The sequence below is a fragment of the Pollicipes pollicipes genome, unplaced genomic scaffold, assembly GCF_011947565.3.
Source record: "Pollicipes pollicipes isolate AB1234 unplaced genomic scaffold, Ppol_2.1 Scaffold_2555;HRSCAF=2994_pilon_pilon_pilon, whole genome shotgun sequence".
NCBI classification, from domain to species: domain Eukaryota; kingdom Metazoa; phylum Arthropoda; class Thecostraca; order Pollicipedomorpha; family Pollicipedidae; genus Pollicipes; species Pollicipes pollicipes.
Window position 1 is genome coordinate 44,888,640 of NW_023596136.1, and position 16,142 is coordinate 44,904,781.

A 16,142-nucleotide genomic window follows, 5' to 3' on the forward strand; every position below is an offset into this window, starting at 1 on the left:
CATTTCAAACTTGACACCAAATCAGGCCGCTGTCTGATAACGCTGGCAAGAGAAGAGATGCAGGATGTTTTGTGGTACGAAATAAGCGCAATGCTGGGTTATGTGTTCAGATACATGCACAAACAGTTCGGGATAACTCGCGATTGCGTCCTTGGCTTGGTGTTTTGATTTTATCCACAAGCATTGGGGGACTCAGAGGGGCATGGAGCTGAAATTAGCGTCTGGGGGCTCGGGCCTTACAATAGTATACCAAGTGATGTCCCCGATTACCTATGTGCCGGCTCGGGTCTCAAATGTGTGCGCCTCGCAGTGAATGTATTCACATATCACGTTCAATCTTAGCAAATGGGTCAGTGACCTTTCAACAGTGCCCTTACACCCATGCGACCGTCATTGCAAGGCGTCATGCCAATGGTCCATTGAAAATAGCGTCACCCCCGTCCGGTATTCAGCTCAGTACGATGGCGTCACCAACTGCTGGAGGTCCATGCGTCGCACTACCGGCCAGTTGCGGCCACAACAGCACCAGGCGCGCATTATCAACACCTTTGTTGCTACCCGTTTCCACGGCAACCCCCTGGTCCTGTGTCCTCCACCGGCGCGGTGTGTGAGAAGCCTTGCCGCGCACAAATGAACGGATTGCTCAGACGTCCGTTAAAGAGCTGGTGTGGCCGTGAGCCAGAGCCGGCTGGGCGCACAGGCTCGGCCGCGCCGGGACCGCCACCTCAGACCGGCTCGGTGCCGGGGCCCGCGGCCGGCGCGCCCCGGTTTCGTGAGGCAGCTGCCCCGCGCGCCACCGTTCGATGCATCGATTAGCGGCGCCCGGCCGGCGTGCCGCTGGGGACTGTCGCAGACGGTCCAGGCACGTGCGGATGGCATGTTCGGTGCGGCGATCCTGCTGACGGCGCTGCTGGCCGCCCAGGCCGACGGCAAGGTGGTGAGGGGCCATCTCAGCACCAGAGAGGTACGCTGCCGCACGCTGGCGGCGTCGCGCGACGGCCCACCCACGCAGCTGTTCGGGCGCGGGATCCGAATCAGGGAAGTGCAATATTTCACAGCAGCGTGCTTTTTACGAACTGAGGATTGAGGACGTGATTTCTGCTGCACGACGGGGCGGGGGGGGGAGGGGCGGCGGGTCCAAAGATTTTGACGGGCTTGCATGGAAAAACGTCAGTAAAGACTGCGATGTTACTGTGAAGTTTTCGCCCGTGTCAGGGCCAGTGATTGAAGCCACGGGGTATTGAGACAACTAGTTATGTTTCGCTGTGGTGTGGTTCTAGCTCGTTGAAAAACGCGACAAATGCATAACGAACAGCTGCGACGATGTGGACAGAACGAAAGCCGAGCTTTCTCCACTTTTGCACCGCACGGCTCCTGCCCAGTTGTGGTGCGTAGTTGGATTTACAGACGGACTTTGGAGATGTTCGGCTTTTGCTGAATGCCCACATCGAGACCCGGATGGGACAGTCTGAGACGGTTCACAGCCGTGGGTTAAGGCTGATACTGCCGTCTGTTACCGCGGCGGCCGAGTTAAGCACCCGTGGTTGTGTAATCCTTGTGACATGCGATCAAATAGCAGCCATGTTAATACTCCCGCACGCTCTCGATCAGACAGGCCAAATTAATATCGAAAGCAGCGTCAAAATGAAGCCATAGGATAATAGCCATAGAATACTGCCACCCAATGCGGTATAGCCATGGATACTTTTCATCCAAGCGAGAGAAATATTGCGCGGGCCATTTTGAACCAATATTGGCGCACGGATTGAGCGGGATCCATGCGCGTGAATCGAGCCGCTGCACGGCTGCGCGGCGCGCCGAACGCTAAGGCACGGGCCCCCCCCCCCCTGCTAGTGTTGTCACTCGTCAGATCATCACTTTTCTACCTCACAAACGGGCTGGTGTGGTATGCATTCTTAGGCTATCTACATGAAGTCCTCGAAGGCAGGTGTTCCAGCCTACAACATGCATTAGAGTGATCGGTTATTCTGGCCTCTACACGACGAGAGCTTTCGGGGTTGCATTTAGTATGATCAGCTGCATTAACAGCATTCATCTATATTTAGTAGTACATGCAGAATACATATCTATAATCGGCGCGATTTTGTGCTATTGAGAATGTTTCGTAATGCTGATAAGCCCCTGGTGTAGCCGCTTGGGGCCGATGGATGGAAACACGTGGCTGAAAGGTCGGTGGGGCCAAACTTCGTGTGCAAAGACCTTGCATTGGAAAATAGAGACAACTGACAAACACTTTACCCATCGTGCGTCGGAAGCAGATGCAGCAACACGGTAGACATGGTCTGACTCAAAACTATTTTGAATTTGTGTATGTTGTGCGGGACAAAATAAATACCATCTTAGGATCTACGACCATGAACGGTTAATTTAAAGATGGTAATCGCACGTAGCGTACTAATAACCGCATTTTAGCAGTCTACTAGCGGATTGCTACATTTCCTTCTATCCACAAGCGGAAATGTGAGAGGCCGCGAAAGGACGCCCTTGATTGACGCGGTCGAAGGGCTGCTAATGCCCCTTTTTGAGCTAATCCTGTCATTCGTTCTGATCTCGTCGCATGCTGTTATGTCCGCTATCAGCCGTTGGCGCCGCGACTGGCGATCTGTTCCATTATGCATGGCAGGACGGGAGTAATTTGGTGCTGCTGGATGACAATCTGGTGGAATGTATGATGTACTTCCAAGCATAATGCAAGTATTGCTTCCAAACACCATCCAGCGACACCAATATTATTATTGCAATCATGCACGCAAATTATATCATAACAGTCAAAATTGAGTACCCTCCTACGTTCATGATATTGGCGTCGTCGACGAATGTCATACTGGTACGTAACACCAGGGCTGGGAGTGAATAGATAGTAGGGCAGACATATCTTCATCGACCCAACCGACTTCCAACCGAGTGACAAAGAAGTGCGGCTTGTGTACGTTAAGCCCAGCGTATCCGTCACTAAGGTGCAGGGGTCGCTGGAGTCCACATGCAAACTCACAACAGATGCTGAACAAAACACAGTTTGCTTTCAACACGCCGGTCGCCCACCCAGGTAAATACCCTCAATGCCTGACATCGTTTCCGCTGACGAATCAACGCCTAGCTTCAATAGCGAGACAAAGGTCCTCAAAATCAGCTTATTTAGGTTAAGCGCGCAAAAGTGGCCGGTTATACTTTGAAGGGCCGCTCGCACCCAGCGGGCTGGATGCAGAATCTGCTGCAGATTCTGACGCAGTCAGCTGTTGCAGGCTAGATGCGCCACATTCAAGCCTGTAAACCCACAAAGCGCAGATAAAAAACGCGGAAAGTGTAAAGCGCAGATAGAGCGATCTCTGAATCGATACCACTAGACCGCAGCAGATGGTCTGCAGAACGCGCTGCAGGCCCTACGGTCGTCATGTTTTCAGGAGTAGAGAGATTCCACCTTAACGCTTTTTCACCTGCGGTTTATGGGCCTATAGGCTTAAACGCGTCGCCTCTAGCACGCAACAACGGATTCTGTGGCTGGTTCGGAAGGCATGAACCGGGGTTAACGCTCCATTCATGTTCATTTCAACAGAGGAGGTAAAGGGCAGATTGAGTGTTTGTGGCGCTCCAGCGACTCGATTTTCAGTCGCGCGGGCTCATAGGTGGGATCCGTGAATCCGTGAATCCGTCGCATGGCTTCGTATTCGAAAACGTCGCACGCAATGCTGATGTCGCAAATCTTCGTATAATTTTCTTTTGTACGCAATTCTTCGCAAACGGGAAACTTTCTACTGAATGTGCGTAACGCTACTACGTATCCACAAAATTTCTCTGGAGCAATTTTTCGCATTTCATATCTTTGAATGCGCATATGTTTGTATTTCCGTCATTTGTATTTGCTACCAATCGTCTACGCAGCTCTTTCTATCGCATTTATTCGCATCGCAATTCGTCGCATTCAGCCGTATGCACTTTATATACTTTCGGGGGAGGTCTGAGCCTCAGTACTGACCTGAGCCCCCCTCCCCATGCCCTTTTGAGCTTCCTCAATGCATATGAGCAAAGAGGGAATGTTGTGTCCAAATAAATGCAGACATTGTTCGTAACCATTCGTATACTAGATGCCTAAAAACATCATGATTAGTATCATGCTCTTTTGTGCCAAATATCATCCTGTGGTTAATGGAAAATGCTTCATACATCAAACTATGTAAGTATATATATATATATATATATATATATATGTATATATATATATATGTATATATATATATATATATATATATATATATATATGTGTGTGTGTGTGTGTGTTTATACATATATATCTATATATTTATATATACATAAGGTACATATTTGCAAAACTGCGTTGCATTTTTCAGTTGCTTCTTTAAATGTTGGTTTAAGTGCAATGCTTTGCATCTAAATGCTGTAAGTATTCGTTCAAGCCTGCATTAGCGATCCGCACTGCACTTCGCACTGCTTGGGGACTCCTCTTTTCGAGCCCTGCAAACGCCTCTGTCATGGAACTTTGCTAGATTACTGAAGTTGCATGTTCATATTGCAACAGGTTTGGTTACTGGAATCATCGGTTATTCTTGTAACCCCAAGATATTGAATATCATACTAGGAAGATCACGACATTTGCATACCTTTTAAACTTCACTGGAGGTTTCTGCCGCTACCGGGCCGTATAATTGCCTCCGCGCGTGCCACGTACCCAAAATTTGGACACCATACGTAACAGTATAATCAGGAACCAAACCGTTTCATAAAAACAACAAAAGCCGCAAGGATTGCATTTTCCCCTGCCGGAAAGAGGTTCATAAGCGATCCGTGCGTACACATATTCTTTGCCGGTCGATCAGAACACTGCGTTGACACATGCCATTCGTTTTCAGCAATGGGCCTTCCTCACACGGTTCTGTTTCCTCTCTGGAGAGGGGATGTTCACCTACGAAGTGGAATACGAATCGGTAAGAGCGCCGGGAACGCTATCGCTCCGCACCTAGATCGCCTTCCACATGGTGGAGCCACGGGCAGAAAGGGGGGGGGGGGGCTACATGAAGCCAATAAAAGATGTGACTGTCTACTGCAATTTTACCCTCCACAGCCATGCTGTATCACGTTTTCCCAAGGAATATGACACCTTCAGTTCAGTGTGTATTCCACGTCCTAGTTTGACTCCCCCAAACCCGATCTGACCATTCAATCTCGGAGATCTGGTTACACCGACACTCCCCTACGCAGCAATGGGAGCGGGAGCGTGCCTGTTTGAACACCTCTATTGGTTGCGGGGGTGAGGCTAACGTCCGCGCGCCAGAACCGGACTAGTGAGGTGCCTTGCACTCGCTGGTCCAGAGCCTCAACCTGGGACACTGTCTGGCGTGTCAGACATGCGTGTCCGGACCTTTAATACGCCTGCCTCTGGTGCCCATAATGGTTATTGATGCTCCCTGGACCAATGTATTCACCAGCCAAAAAAAAAAACGCTCGGTTTATGTGGCAATCATGGATCATGTCATGCGCACGGTAATAATCATTACGACAGGTTGAGCCTTTAGCTAATGCTAGCAGGCACAAAAGAACACTCGCAAACTGAGCCACTTCAGGAGGCCGTTATCGTTGTTACTTACGTTTTGCACCTGCTTTTTACAGAAATATGCCGTGCAGAAGCTGCTACTCTACTATGATACAGAAGACCAGTGGCCGGCCGTCTACAAGAGCGGCAAGGTAAATTACCTGCTGAGGTCCGGTGGATGGGTGCGAGCACCGCCGCCTTTGTCACAACGTTCAGCCGCATGCGCGACTGTCTCTGTCGAAACGCCACCTGGCATGCAGTGTTGGCAAAATGTTACATGCAGTTGGTGATGACCGGTATATGCCGTTAATAGTTTATGACCCATTGAAAAGTTATCCAGTCGTAATTTGCAAATGGAGAGTTAAAAAGCCGTGTCCACAGCTGTGCTCGCTGTTGAAGTTTGGTGCGAACCTACGCCATTATAACTTAAGGCTTGAATCAAGGAGGCATTTTCAGTGTTATGCATCATATAACATCAACACTCCGCGTGAATATAACCTGGACATTTACTCTCATTCGAAACGTAATTCCTCGACTTTTTCTGATATTCACCTTCCGAAATTTGTGGCGTACACCATCACATTGACAGAGATGCATCGCGCTGGGGACTTCGTTGCACAGTTGCTCTGCTCCAGCTCAATTCGCCAGTCTTTGCGGCTGCCATCCGTGGTCTCTCTGCTCCCCTGGCCGTGTGGGTGCAGCGTGTGCACCGCGGGGTGTTCACCTTGCCAGCCTGGGATTTATTTGAGCAGTTATGGTAGGTCGCTTTTGGGTTGTTCATTGGAAAAACCGGGGTTAATAACGACCGGGCTCTGCCAGTGTCCCCGCGACTTGGCGATCTATATTTTTGCAACCGGACTCAAATTGGTGCCAGACTTGTTCTTTTCAAATAGGGACATGTTAGCAGACTGATGCAGGCACGGCCGACACAACTTATAGCTTTGCGGTAAAGGTATGTGTGGGCTTTAGGATTCTTTGGTGACTTGGACCTCGAAGATCACAGAAAGGCAGCAGCGCACTCCTGATGTGGTTGCGTGTCAAGAAATTCCTGGCACATGGCTCAGCCCACACTCTTCCACACACGAGAAAGGTGTTCCACACACATCATACGCCGGTGCTGGATGAACCACTGGTTAGTTATACAGCTGTTTACAAGGCTCTACCAGTCATCAGGCTGCTCTGCATCATGTGGGTAGAGATGAACGCCGCACCCCTGCCTGCACCATCTACCACTCCAACTTCCCCCACCGCCAGACTTGTGAGGAGAAGCTGGCGGTGCTGGACGAGCCGATGCGTCACCAATTCGTCAACCTGAGCACGCAGTTCAGCACGTTCAGCGGGTGCGAGGCTCGCCGTCGCACGGACCGCGAGCCCACCTACGTCTGCCGCGGCAACCGCACCTTCTTCTCGGCCAGGGAGCGCTGGTGGTTCATCGCCGTCAGCAACTGCGAGTCGGAAAAGGTGGGACTCACACGCGGCCCGGGTCAGGCGCGGGTCACTGTAGCAGCCAGAGAGGCTGGGTCAGTAACTGGGATCGGTTTGATCGAGTAACGGGATCGACGCTTTGATCCAGGTTTCACAGTTGCAGCGGCGGAAGAGGCTGGCTGGGACTTGTGAACACGCGCTCGGGTGTGGGTCAATTTAACAAATCTAAGGTTTTCGGAAATCAAACGGTGCGACGCAGTGACGCAAATAAAAATCGTTTAGCTATCGACAGTCGAATAGCCGATGCTTTTGTATAAGAATGGATATGCTTCTTAAGGTTACTACCCTGTGGAAGGTCCGACTCAGATCATGACTGTCAGCCGAGGAACGTTTGAGGAAATCCTCAAGTTGACACGACACCTGCATGTTACACTATGTCATACGCAACGTTGGGATTTTTGTAGTCAACTAGACAGTTGAGATAGGATTGCAACTAGTTCCGATGATCTGAGGTACAGGAATGAATGTGTGGTCAATTTCAAAACGAACAACATTTTAAGGGAGAACTTACTTTGGAAAAGTTTTAGACGGTTAGTTTGAATTTTTGTATCACAGCGATCTAAACAGAGTCTTTTTCTACTTTGCAAAAGTCAGAAGATGTCGCTGACATAACACGACCTCGTTAAGCCTTTTGCTTAAACATGCGGCTGAGTGCAGTTTTTGACAATGATTCTGAGCATCAATATCAAAACAATTTGAAAGTTTTTGATAATATTGAACTTATAAAAGGCAATGTAAGGTCACTTGCCTCACATAGCTAGATTTTATCCTTTCCATAAGTCAAGTGTCTAGGTTAAAGCTCTCTGTGTGAACAGGACTAGGTTACTTTAGATTCCAATCTCGAGTTTGACCTTACGTAACGGTAAACGAACCAAATGTCACGATATGGAGACTAAACAACAGACGCTAATGAGCTCACATAAAGAGCTACCGTCCAGTTCATGTGGTGGTTCTAGGTCTCTTAGTTTTGAGGTCTCGGGGGAAGGGCCGAATTGATCACTCCCACCTGAGCGTGTCGCATTCAACCTGCTACCGGGGCGCGTATTAACGTGTGGGACACGCCTCCCAGAGGCTCGTATTAACAGAGGGAGAGCTTGGGCCAGGAGCTAGGATCAGCTGCATAAGGCCTAGGACTGATGGCCGAGATTATGAGCACTGGGCTGATGGTTAGCCCAGGCTGCGGTGGCCGAGCTTTTCGGAAAATGGAAGCATGTAATGGCGTGCTACAGCAGCCTTTTTTGTGACGGACCGTGGTAAATATTTGTGTGCATGCGCTGAGCAGCTGAGCGTCAGAAAAGCTGCTCGTTTTTAGGGCTACGCTCACCACCAGTGGTTGATTTTTTGCAGGGCCTTAGCCTGACTTACAACTTTCTTATGACCAACGGGCCACCTGACAGCCTTTGGACCTACCAGTTCTCGGCCGACGAGATGCGTAAGTATAACGCTATTCTGATCGGATATCGTCTCCAAAAATACTATCTCATTTGATGTTACTAAGCACGAGACGAGTATTGTATGCTCAGTTTTAGTATTTAGATGCCGTGGGTCTATTACGACAACATCTTGCGTGGCACGTTGTCGAATTCAGTTTCCTGAATCAAATTCGAAAAGCCCCTCACGTGCGGTGACAATGGTGAGTAGCCCTCCCTTCATAGAGAAATCCTCCGTCAGGCAATACAAAACAAGTAACTCGTTGAACTCCAGATTACGCTGAACATCTAGTCAGGAACATAACGCATTTCCTTGCTTTCCTCTACGAAATGTTGTGAGCCTCAGCACAACGCTTTGCAACATTGCACACTGGGTATCAGGAGCTGACATGCAATAACCCTGTCGGCGGCCATGCCTGTCACCGGCACGCGAAACGCCACCCAGGTGATTGGTGCAACAGTGCTCCATGAGGCCGTCTTCATATGCATTCCGATGTAATATATATTTGTTCTTGTTTCAGACATCCTAAGGACAAACATGTGCATGCTAGGCATTCAGACTGCAATTCTTTTCATAAGTATCGTTCTTGCAGGTAAGACGCAAGGTGTTGCCGTGTTTATCACGCCTATAGCTTATCTTCTATATTTGCTTAGCCGCTGTAAACGGTAGCCCTGCCCTTGACATGAGCGCTAGCACCGTTATTACTGGACGCTTTTAGCAGCTCACCGTAAGGCTCAAACTTATCCATGTGCCATTTGATATAAGCCCTTCAGAGAGATCGCTTTTATGGCTTTTGGTCGTCAGAATTTGTTAATCCAGCACTGTGTTGGTCGCACCTGCGAACTTAACAATGAGGAGCGTATGCGATGGGGGCAAATGGGACCAAACATGACAAAATTTGTTTTCGTCAAATGCGATATTTTCCCTATTAGGGGTCTACGCCAGGAGCGTGGCGCCTTACTAGCAGCGGCCCCGCTTACCTAGAGGCGGTGTGCCCTCGACCCCCACCAGTCGCCCCCTCGTTCAGGGATGCTGATCTCTGCTGACCTGGCATTGCTCCTGCGCCCTGAAAGCGTCTTTGCTGAGTCATCCGTGTGCCGTCTGCCCCACTCCTGCTGGAGGCGCCTCTGCTGAGTCACATGCGTGTCGCCGGCAGCGGAGCTACGCTCCCGTGGTCTCTTCCACACCACCTACAAGTTGTTTATGGCGGCCGTGCTGCTGCAGACGGCCGGCCTGGTGCTGCTTTTCGCCTCCTACCGCTGCTACGCCAACGACGGCGAGGGCCTGCCGAAGATCAAGCTGGCAGGTACGGACCTCGCGGGTCTTGGCGTCGCGCACGCCGTGCGGTCGAAGGTGCCGGCAGCGTTGTTCAAGTGCACACCAGCACAGGCTGTGATGCGTGTGACCCACAAACGCGCCGGCACGATGGTGCTAATGGGGCTGCCTAAGCCAGCTCAGTTTTGCTTCAGGATGAGAGCTGCTTGTGACGTACATGTGACACACACAGCCATCAATACAAATTGACTCAATAAGGCACCACCGGTCACTGATCTGACCAGTAAGTGGAGTGTGATAAGCAGTTAATGCGTGCCCCGCCGTTTTCTCCGCTTTACGTCATAGCTCAAATGTGACGGACGCTATGCAATTAACACAAAAAACACGGCCGGCGCGATCGATATCATTTGGGGTTTTCAATCCATAAGAATGCCCGCGAGCTGACACATTACCGTCCCAAGGTATCCAGCGCAACATTACACCTTTAGAATTTTGGTACCCCCAGTAGCGGCGATGAAATATGTAACACGGTGTTCCGACAGGCCGGATCCTGGAGGCTGGCAGTGACTTCACGTTCCTGCTGCTGCTGCTTCTCTGCGCCAAGGGGTACACGATCACCCGTGGCCGCCTTCGGCAGGCCAGCGCCATCAAGCTGACCATCTTCTTATCCCTCTACGTGGTCTCCTGGGGCATCCTATTCGTCTATGAGCAGCTGGTAAGATCAACATGGAAATTGTCGAGGAGATTGCGAATTGCCCTACAAAATCATTGACTGCGACCTGTGTGCTTTTATGCGAATAAGTTGTCACTGGCCGGCGGCCGAATAGTTGTATACTGTAATTAAGCTTCAGCGGGGATAGTCCACGTCTCTTTAATGTCCATTTAACCAGCTCCGTTGTATTACGCTAGGACATGCACATGCAAATGCTACACTGATGGCTACGTGACCGCCGAAGAGAATATCTGGAGCGATCGCTATCATTCTGTTGCCACAGAAGTGCAACGTTCCAGATGCTTACGAGCATCGCGCCATCTCTTCTAAGCCGTATGGAATCGGTTGAATGTTTGGGCAGTAGAGTTGGCTATTGCAGACGGTCAGCTTTTTTAATATGCGAGCAACATGAACACATGCGAAAAGTGTTGTGTATCACTGCGGCCAACTTCAATGGGTTTTCATGAGGTAGTTTGTTCCTTCTTCATCACGGCGCCACAAATGGCCGCAGTCATGTGCTGATTCTGTGCGTGCATCAGCGACCACTCCTTAGATGTTTTTTTTTTTGCCCTGACCGGTGCTGTTAGAGCCCCGGTAGGGGCATCGTCCTCAACCATCGACAGGTGTCCCAGGATCGTCGGCGTGTATCGCTCGCGCGGTCCCCCGCCCCCCTTCACTTCACACGCGATCTGGAAATTACGCCGCCGCAGCCATCATGCCCGCCCGACGTGGCGTGGCGTGTGATGCGGCCATCAGCGCACCACTGCGTGTCTTATTCTGGTGGGCTGGAGCAGTGGGGTCAAGAAAAGCCGCGTTAGTACAGCAAATGCGTGCCTTACTCTGGTGGCCGGACCGCCAGGATCAATAATAGCCACTTTAGTACAACAGATGCGTGTCTTACTCTGATATGCCGGAGCAGAAGGGTCAAGAAAAGTCGCGTTGGAACAACAAATGTGTGTCTTTCTCTACTGAGCCGAAACAGTAGGGTCAAAAAAGCCGCGTTAGTACAGCAAATGCGTGCCTTACTCTGGTGGCCGGACGAACAGAATCAATAACAGTCACGCTAGTTCAACATATGAGTGTCTTACTATGGTATGCTGAAAGAGAAGAGTCAAGAATTGCCAGGTTGATACAAAGAGTCCATCATGACGGGGGAGGGGGGGGGGGATATGAGATTATCTGAGAGAGGAATTTCATATGCACGGCATAATCGCTGGCCTACGGAATGCACGATTGGTACCGATCATTCCGATTCCCACGATCTGACGAGCAAGCGCAATTTAAAGGCTTGTCTTATCCTTTAAAAAATGTTTGCGGCTTCTTTCCCCACTGCACATGTGCTGGCGTCCGCCACGGGCCGCGAGTGACAGCTGCACCCTGCCGGCGCCCGACCGAAGGCAGTATGTGTGCTACCAGTGCCCAGGGCTCGACGGGCTCCGTGTTGCCACTGCCCAGGGCTCGACGGGCTCCCTGTTACCACTGGCCGGGGCTCGACGGACTCCGTGTTATCACTGCCCGGGGTTCGACGGGCTCCGTGTTACCACTGCCCGGGGCTCGACGGGCTCCGTGTTACCACTGTCCGTAGCTCGGCGCCCTCCCCTTGCAGTGCTCTCAGAGCGGTGGCATCAGCTCGAGCGGCGCGACTGGTCCTATGTTTGACGATTTTTCTGGGTGATTAATCAGCCTCAAGATGGTGACCTGGGTCGCGCCGCTGAACCGGACGTCGGGGTATATGTTTCCAAAAGAGGAGTTCACACGGGGCCGTATTTCTCGGACGTTGTCTGGGAGAGCCCTAACCTGAAGCTTGCCCCCCCCCCTTCACCTGAAGCTGAGGACGCTGGACGCCAGCGTGTCCCCCGTAGCCGATGGTGTCCGATGAAAGGGTTGTGCGGCGATGCACGCGCGACATTCCGGATCACCTCCAGATTGAATCAGTCGATCTCACGCAGCGCTGTGATGAGGATGGCGAGTATGTCCGCCTGTCGCGGGAAGTTGTGCATGGAGCAAGAATGATGCGGGATTATCATGTCGAATGTGCATTGTGCATGCTTTTTGGAACACCAGTGCACTCACAGCCTGATCTATTGCAGTTTTTCGACCCGGGCGAGGTCCTGTACCTGTACGAATCGCCGGGAGGCTACGGTCTGGTCGTGCTCAAGATCCTGGGCTGGGCCATGTTCGTGTACTCTACTTCCTTCACCATAAAACACTACCCAGAGAAGTGGGGCTTTTTCCTGCCCTTTTCCACCATGTATACAGTCTGGTGAGTTCTTATATGCGCCAGAGCAGGCTCAGGCATCTGACATGTGCCACAGGTGAATTTCCGCAGGTGCGCGGGTGAATGCTACGCGCTCGGGTTGGGTGGGAGACAAGTTGACACTCCCTAGATCCAAAAAAGCGGCGGGGCTAGAGACGAGACTTTCAGGACAGGTAGGGGGCTCTCAGAATTCCTTTGTGAGGAGTTTGACATTTCTATGTTGTGAGCATCGGGTCAAACAACCTCCAGTGAAGCCATATGTTCTTGAATTCCAGCTGTGCGATACCTTTGCTACCTGTACCTGAACCTGCGATAAATGCCACCAAAAACTTTGGAGTGGTCAGCTGTTTTTATCGCAACTAGCGCTGTGCTTAGGGTACCACGTATAATTCATTGTCATGATATAATGTTTTTGATTATTTCGTGTGCATGTTTTGCGTCATATGGCTCTACCATTATGATCTAGAACAGTTTGAGAAGCGATTTAAGCCTTTCCATGCAAACCACTGCATGCTAGATATTATTTTCAGGCCATGAAAAAATGCATCTTCATTTCAGGCCAAGAACCTCATTTATGCTTTAGAAAATTTTGGACGGCGAGATTTAAATTGATCATTAAAATTCAATTGGTACTCGAATTTAAAATCATCATAAAGAGCATTCCCTTGATAACAAGCTGTGAAAATCGTCAAGTTGCCTGTTTTAGAGAGCGAGACGCACGTCGTCTTTCACACCCCTTTCATGGAGCGCCAGCGACTGCAATGGTCACATTAGCTTTCAGGGGCCATGACGTAACCGGCATTCGAGCCTTGAACTTCCCATACGGGAGCGCATGGCGCCAACAATTCGGTCATTACGCCCCCTTAGTTAATTTAATCAATGCCATCTTGTATAGAAACTTTCTTTGACCTTTAGTAAGTTGATATAGACACATGTTAAATTCTTGGTCATAAATGCTTTTGAACAAGCGTCAAACCTTCATAGAGAAACAAAGTTTCAAGCCAAAATTATGCTTGGTATTGACCTTGATCCTCCCTGGATAGCTAGCCCAAGGTCAACGGAATTTGCTCGAAAGATAATTTGGCTGTCTCATCATCTAAAAACGTTATCTACAATTGCAGAGCTTTGCCTAAAATTGCGTTTTATTAGTATGAAAGCCGCTCAAAGAATCGTTTTTACCGGCCACCTTTATCTATCTTTGACATACCAAGGGCTTATGACCAGAAAATATATGTTAACTATAAGATCCGCTACATTTGTCTACAATATCTAAATAATGTATAGCAATGCCAAGTTTGGTCTTGTTAGTCCGCTTGCTCTGAATTTTGGAAAGCCTTGAGGAGAGGTCAAATCGCTCTCCAACCTGAACGTGTGTTAACACACAGTATCTTGTTATGAATGGCGTTTGCATGTTTGTAACCCAGCAGGCCGCGGCACAGCTGGGAACCACGTCTGTGGATCCGTGCCTCTGCGCAGGTTTCTGTCCGCTCCCATGGTGATCGTATGCGCCAACTACCTGATCGACAAGTGGGTGCGGGAGAAGGTGGTGAACGGCGTCGAGCATGGCATCACCTTCGTCGGGCACATTTTCTTCCTGGTGCGTAACCTGTGAACAGGAGGTGATGGTAGACCGAGCGTTCACATCGTCCATGGACCCAAACCATCAGTCAGCATCGGTGTCGAGATCATCAAGGATAGGATTATGCAGACTTATATAGCACGTTGCAGACTCACAGGATCATAGGGTAATAACTCTAGACTTGTACTCTATCACAGTGTGGCGATCGGCGGAGGTCATAGGTCATCCCCGCCTCACCCCCCCCCACCCCACACCCCCAACCCCCGATCCACACCCCCACTCAAGCACACAAGCTGCGGAGGGTGGCAAAACCACCGAAGCTTGCGGGTAGTTACGATCAATCATCGGTCCCTGATTAGATGATGACTTGGAATTTAGCCTCAAATGCCTCCCTGGTGTTACTGTTTAGTTTCATTTCCCTCCATTTTTGGCAACAATGTTCGATCAATCACCGTTACGACAACGCAACGAACGCAGTGCTTCATGTGTGGATAGGCTAGCTAAAACGTCCCATGGAGGATCTAGTCTTGAATCAGGACGTTTCCATCACACTCACCCGACTTTGCAGATTTTGACTCGCCCTACCGCAGCCAACAAGAATTTCCATTTTCACGTCCTCGGACTGTCCGCAGATTAGGCGTTATGGAGCAGATGCCTAACGGTAGGTAACATAAATCGTCAGGCATTGTTTGACAACTGCTGAGCAAAACCTCCTTGTCCCTTTTGGTGTCACCCCAAAATGTGTATTAGTTTTAAACATTTTCAAAAAGACATCTATTAAAACTTAAAGCATATTTCAGGTTATCAACCAAATTTAATCACATACGTTATTCGATTTTTACATTTGACCTAAACGTTGCTTTGCTAACTTGCTCTATGTTTTTGTGCCACCGGTAGCCTGTCATGAACATTCGCACAGATCCAACGTGAGCGTTCTCACTTGATGCGACTGATGTTATCGTATTCGCGAAGCACATTTGTGAGCCTAAAACAACACCAATATATACGTGCTGCGTGCTATTTTCTGCGTCTTGCTGAATATGCAGTCAGGATATATATATATATATATATATATATATATCGTCTCACTGCAGAGACTGTGCAAGAGCTGCGGAACCGTGAAAACGTGTCACGTTCTACCATTAAAACATCGGAGGCCACCTTTTCTTTCGCAGTGATTATTTTCTGAAACCGAATTTTCGTGACTGTTGTACTGATATGCAGACGGTGGCTTGTAAGCAATGCACGTTATTCCTTGTCTAACGATCGCCAGGAACGGCTGGGAACAACAACCTGGACCATTTCTCTGCACACGCGTACGCGCCAGCGCCCCGCTGGCGGTGCTCGGCAGCCAGCAGAGCACACCCACCGAACTGTTCGTCATCAGCACGTCCACTGAGAGGGTAACCGCTGGCAGCCGCTGAGCAGGGAGCAAGGACGCGTCACTTCGAGCAATTTTGACACTTCTGCGAATAGCATCAAGTTCCTGAAAACGATATCCGTAAAATTTAAAAACGTGTGTAATGTATAAAGTTTGTTTCTTCGACAGATCGTGATGATAAATCTGTTTTGCACTTACCACGCTCAAGTGCCTCCGCAGGTTAAGAGCCTCTAAAGGCCAGTCCACATCTTGCGGACCATGTGCAGACGGCTACGTATAATGCAAAATCAGTCAGAACTTCTGGAGTCAGCCAGAAGTTGTGAGTTAGAGGGACCACATTTAAACCCCTCAGACCCGCCAAAAATAAGCAAAAAGAGCTCGAAATAGTACTTCTCTTGGCAACACTTGGCAACTGCAAATTCTGCTGCGGCTTCTGCGGACCCAAGCTGCTGTCGA

The 16,142-nt window shown here is 49.8% G+C and overlaps 1 protein-coding gene across 1 annotated transcript; it reads left to right on the top strand.

The window, feature by feature from the left end:
- Positions 1–869: 869 nt before the first annotated feature.
- Positions 870–14,942, top strand: LOC119101757 (transmembrane protein 145). Its single transcript, XM_037225180.1, has 11 exons — positions 870–964; positions 4,887–4,961; positions 5,644–5,718; positions 6,821–7,027; positions 8,399–8,483; positions 9,003–9,074; positions 9,639–9,788; positions 10,300–10,472; positions 12,560–12,732; positions 14,203–14,323; positions 14,874–14,942. Exons 1-11 carry the CDS (start codon positions 878–880, stop codon positions 14,940–14,942), a joined length of 1,287 nt encoding a protein of 428 aa, XP_037081075.1. The 5' UTR covers positions 870–877.
- The last annotated feature ends 1,200 nt before the right edge of the window (positions 14,943–16,142 follow it).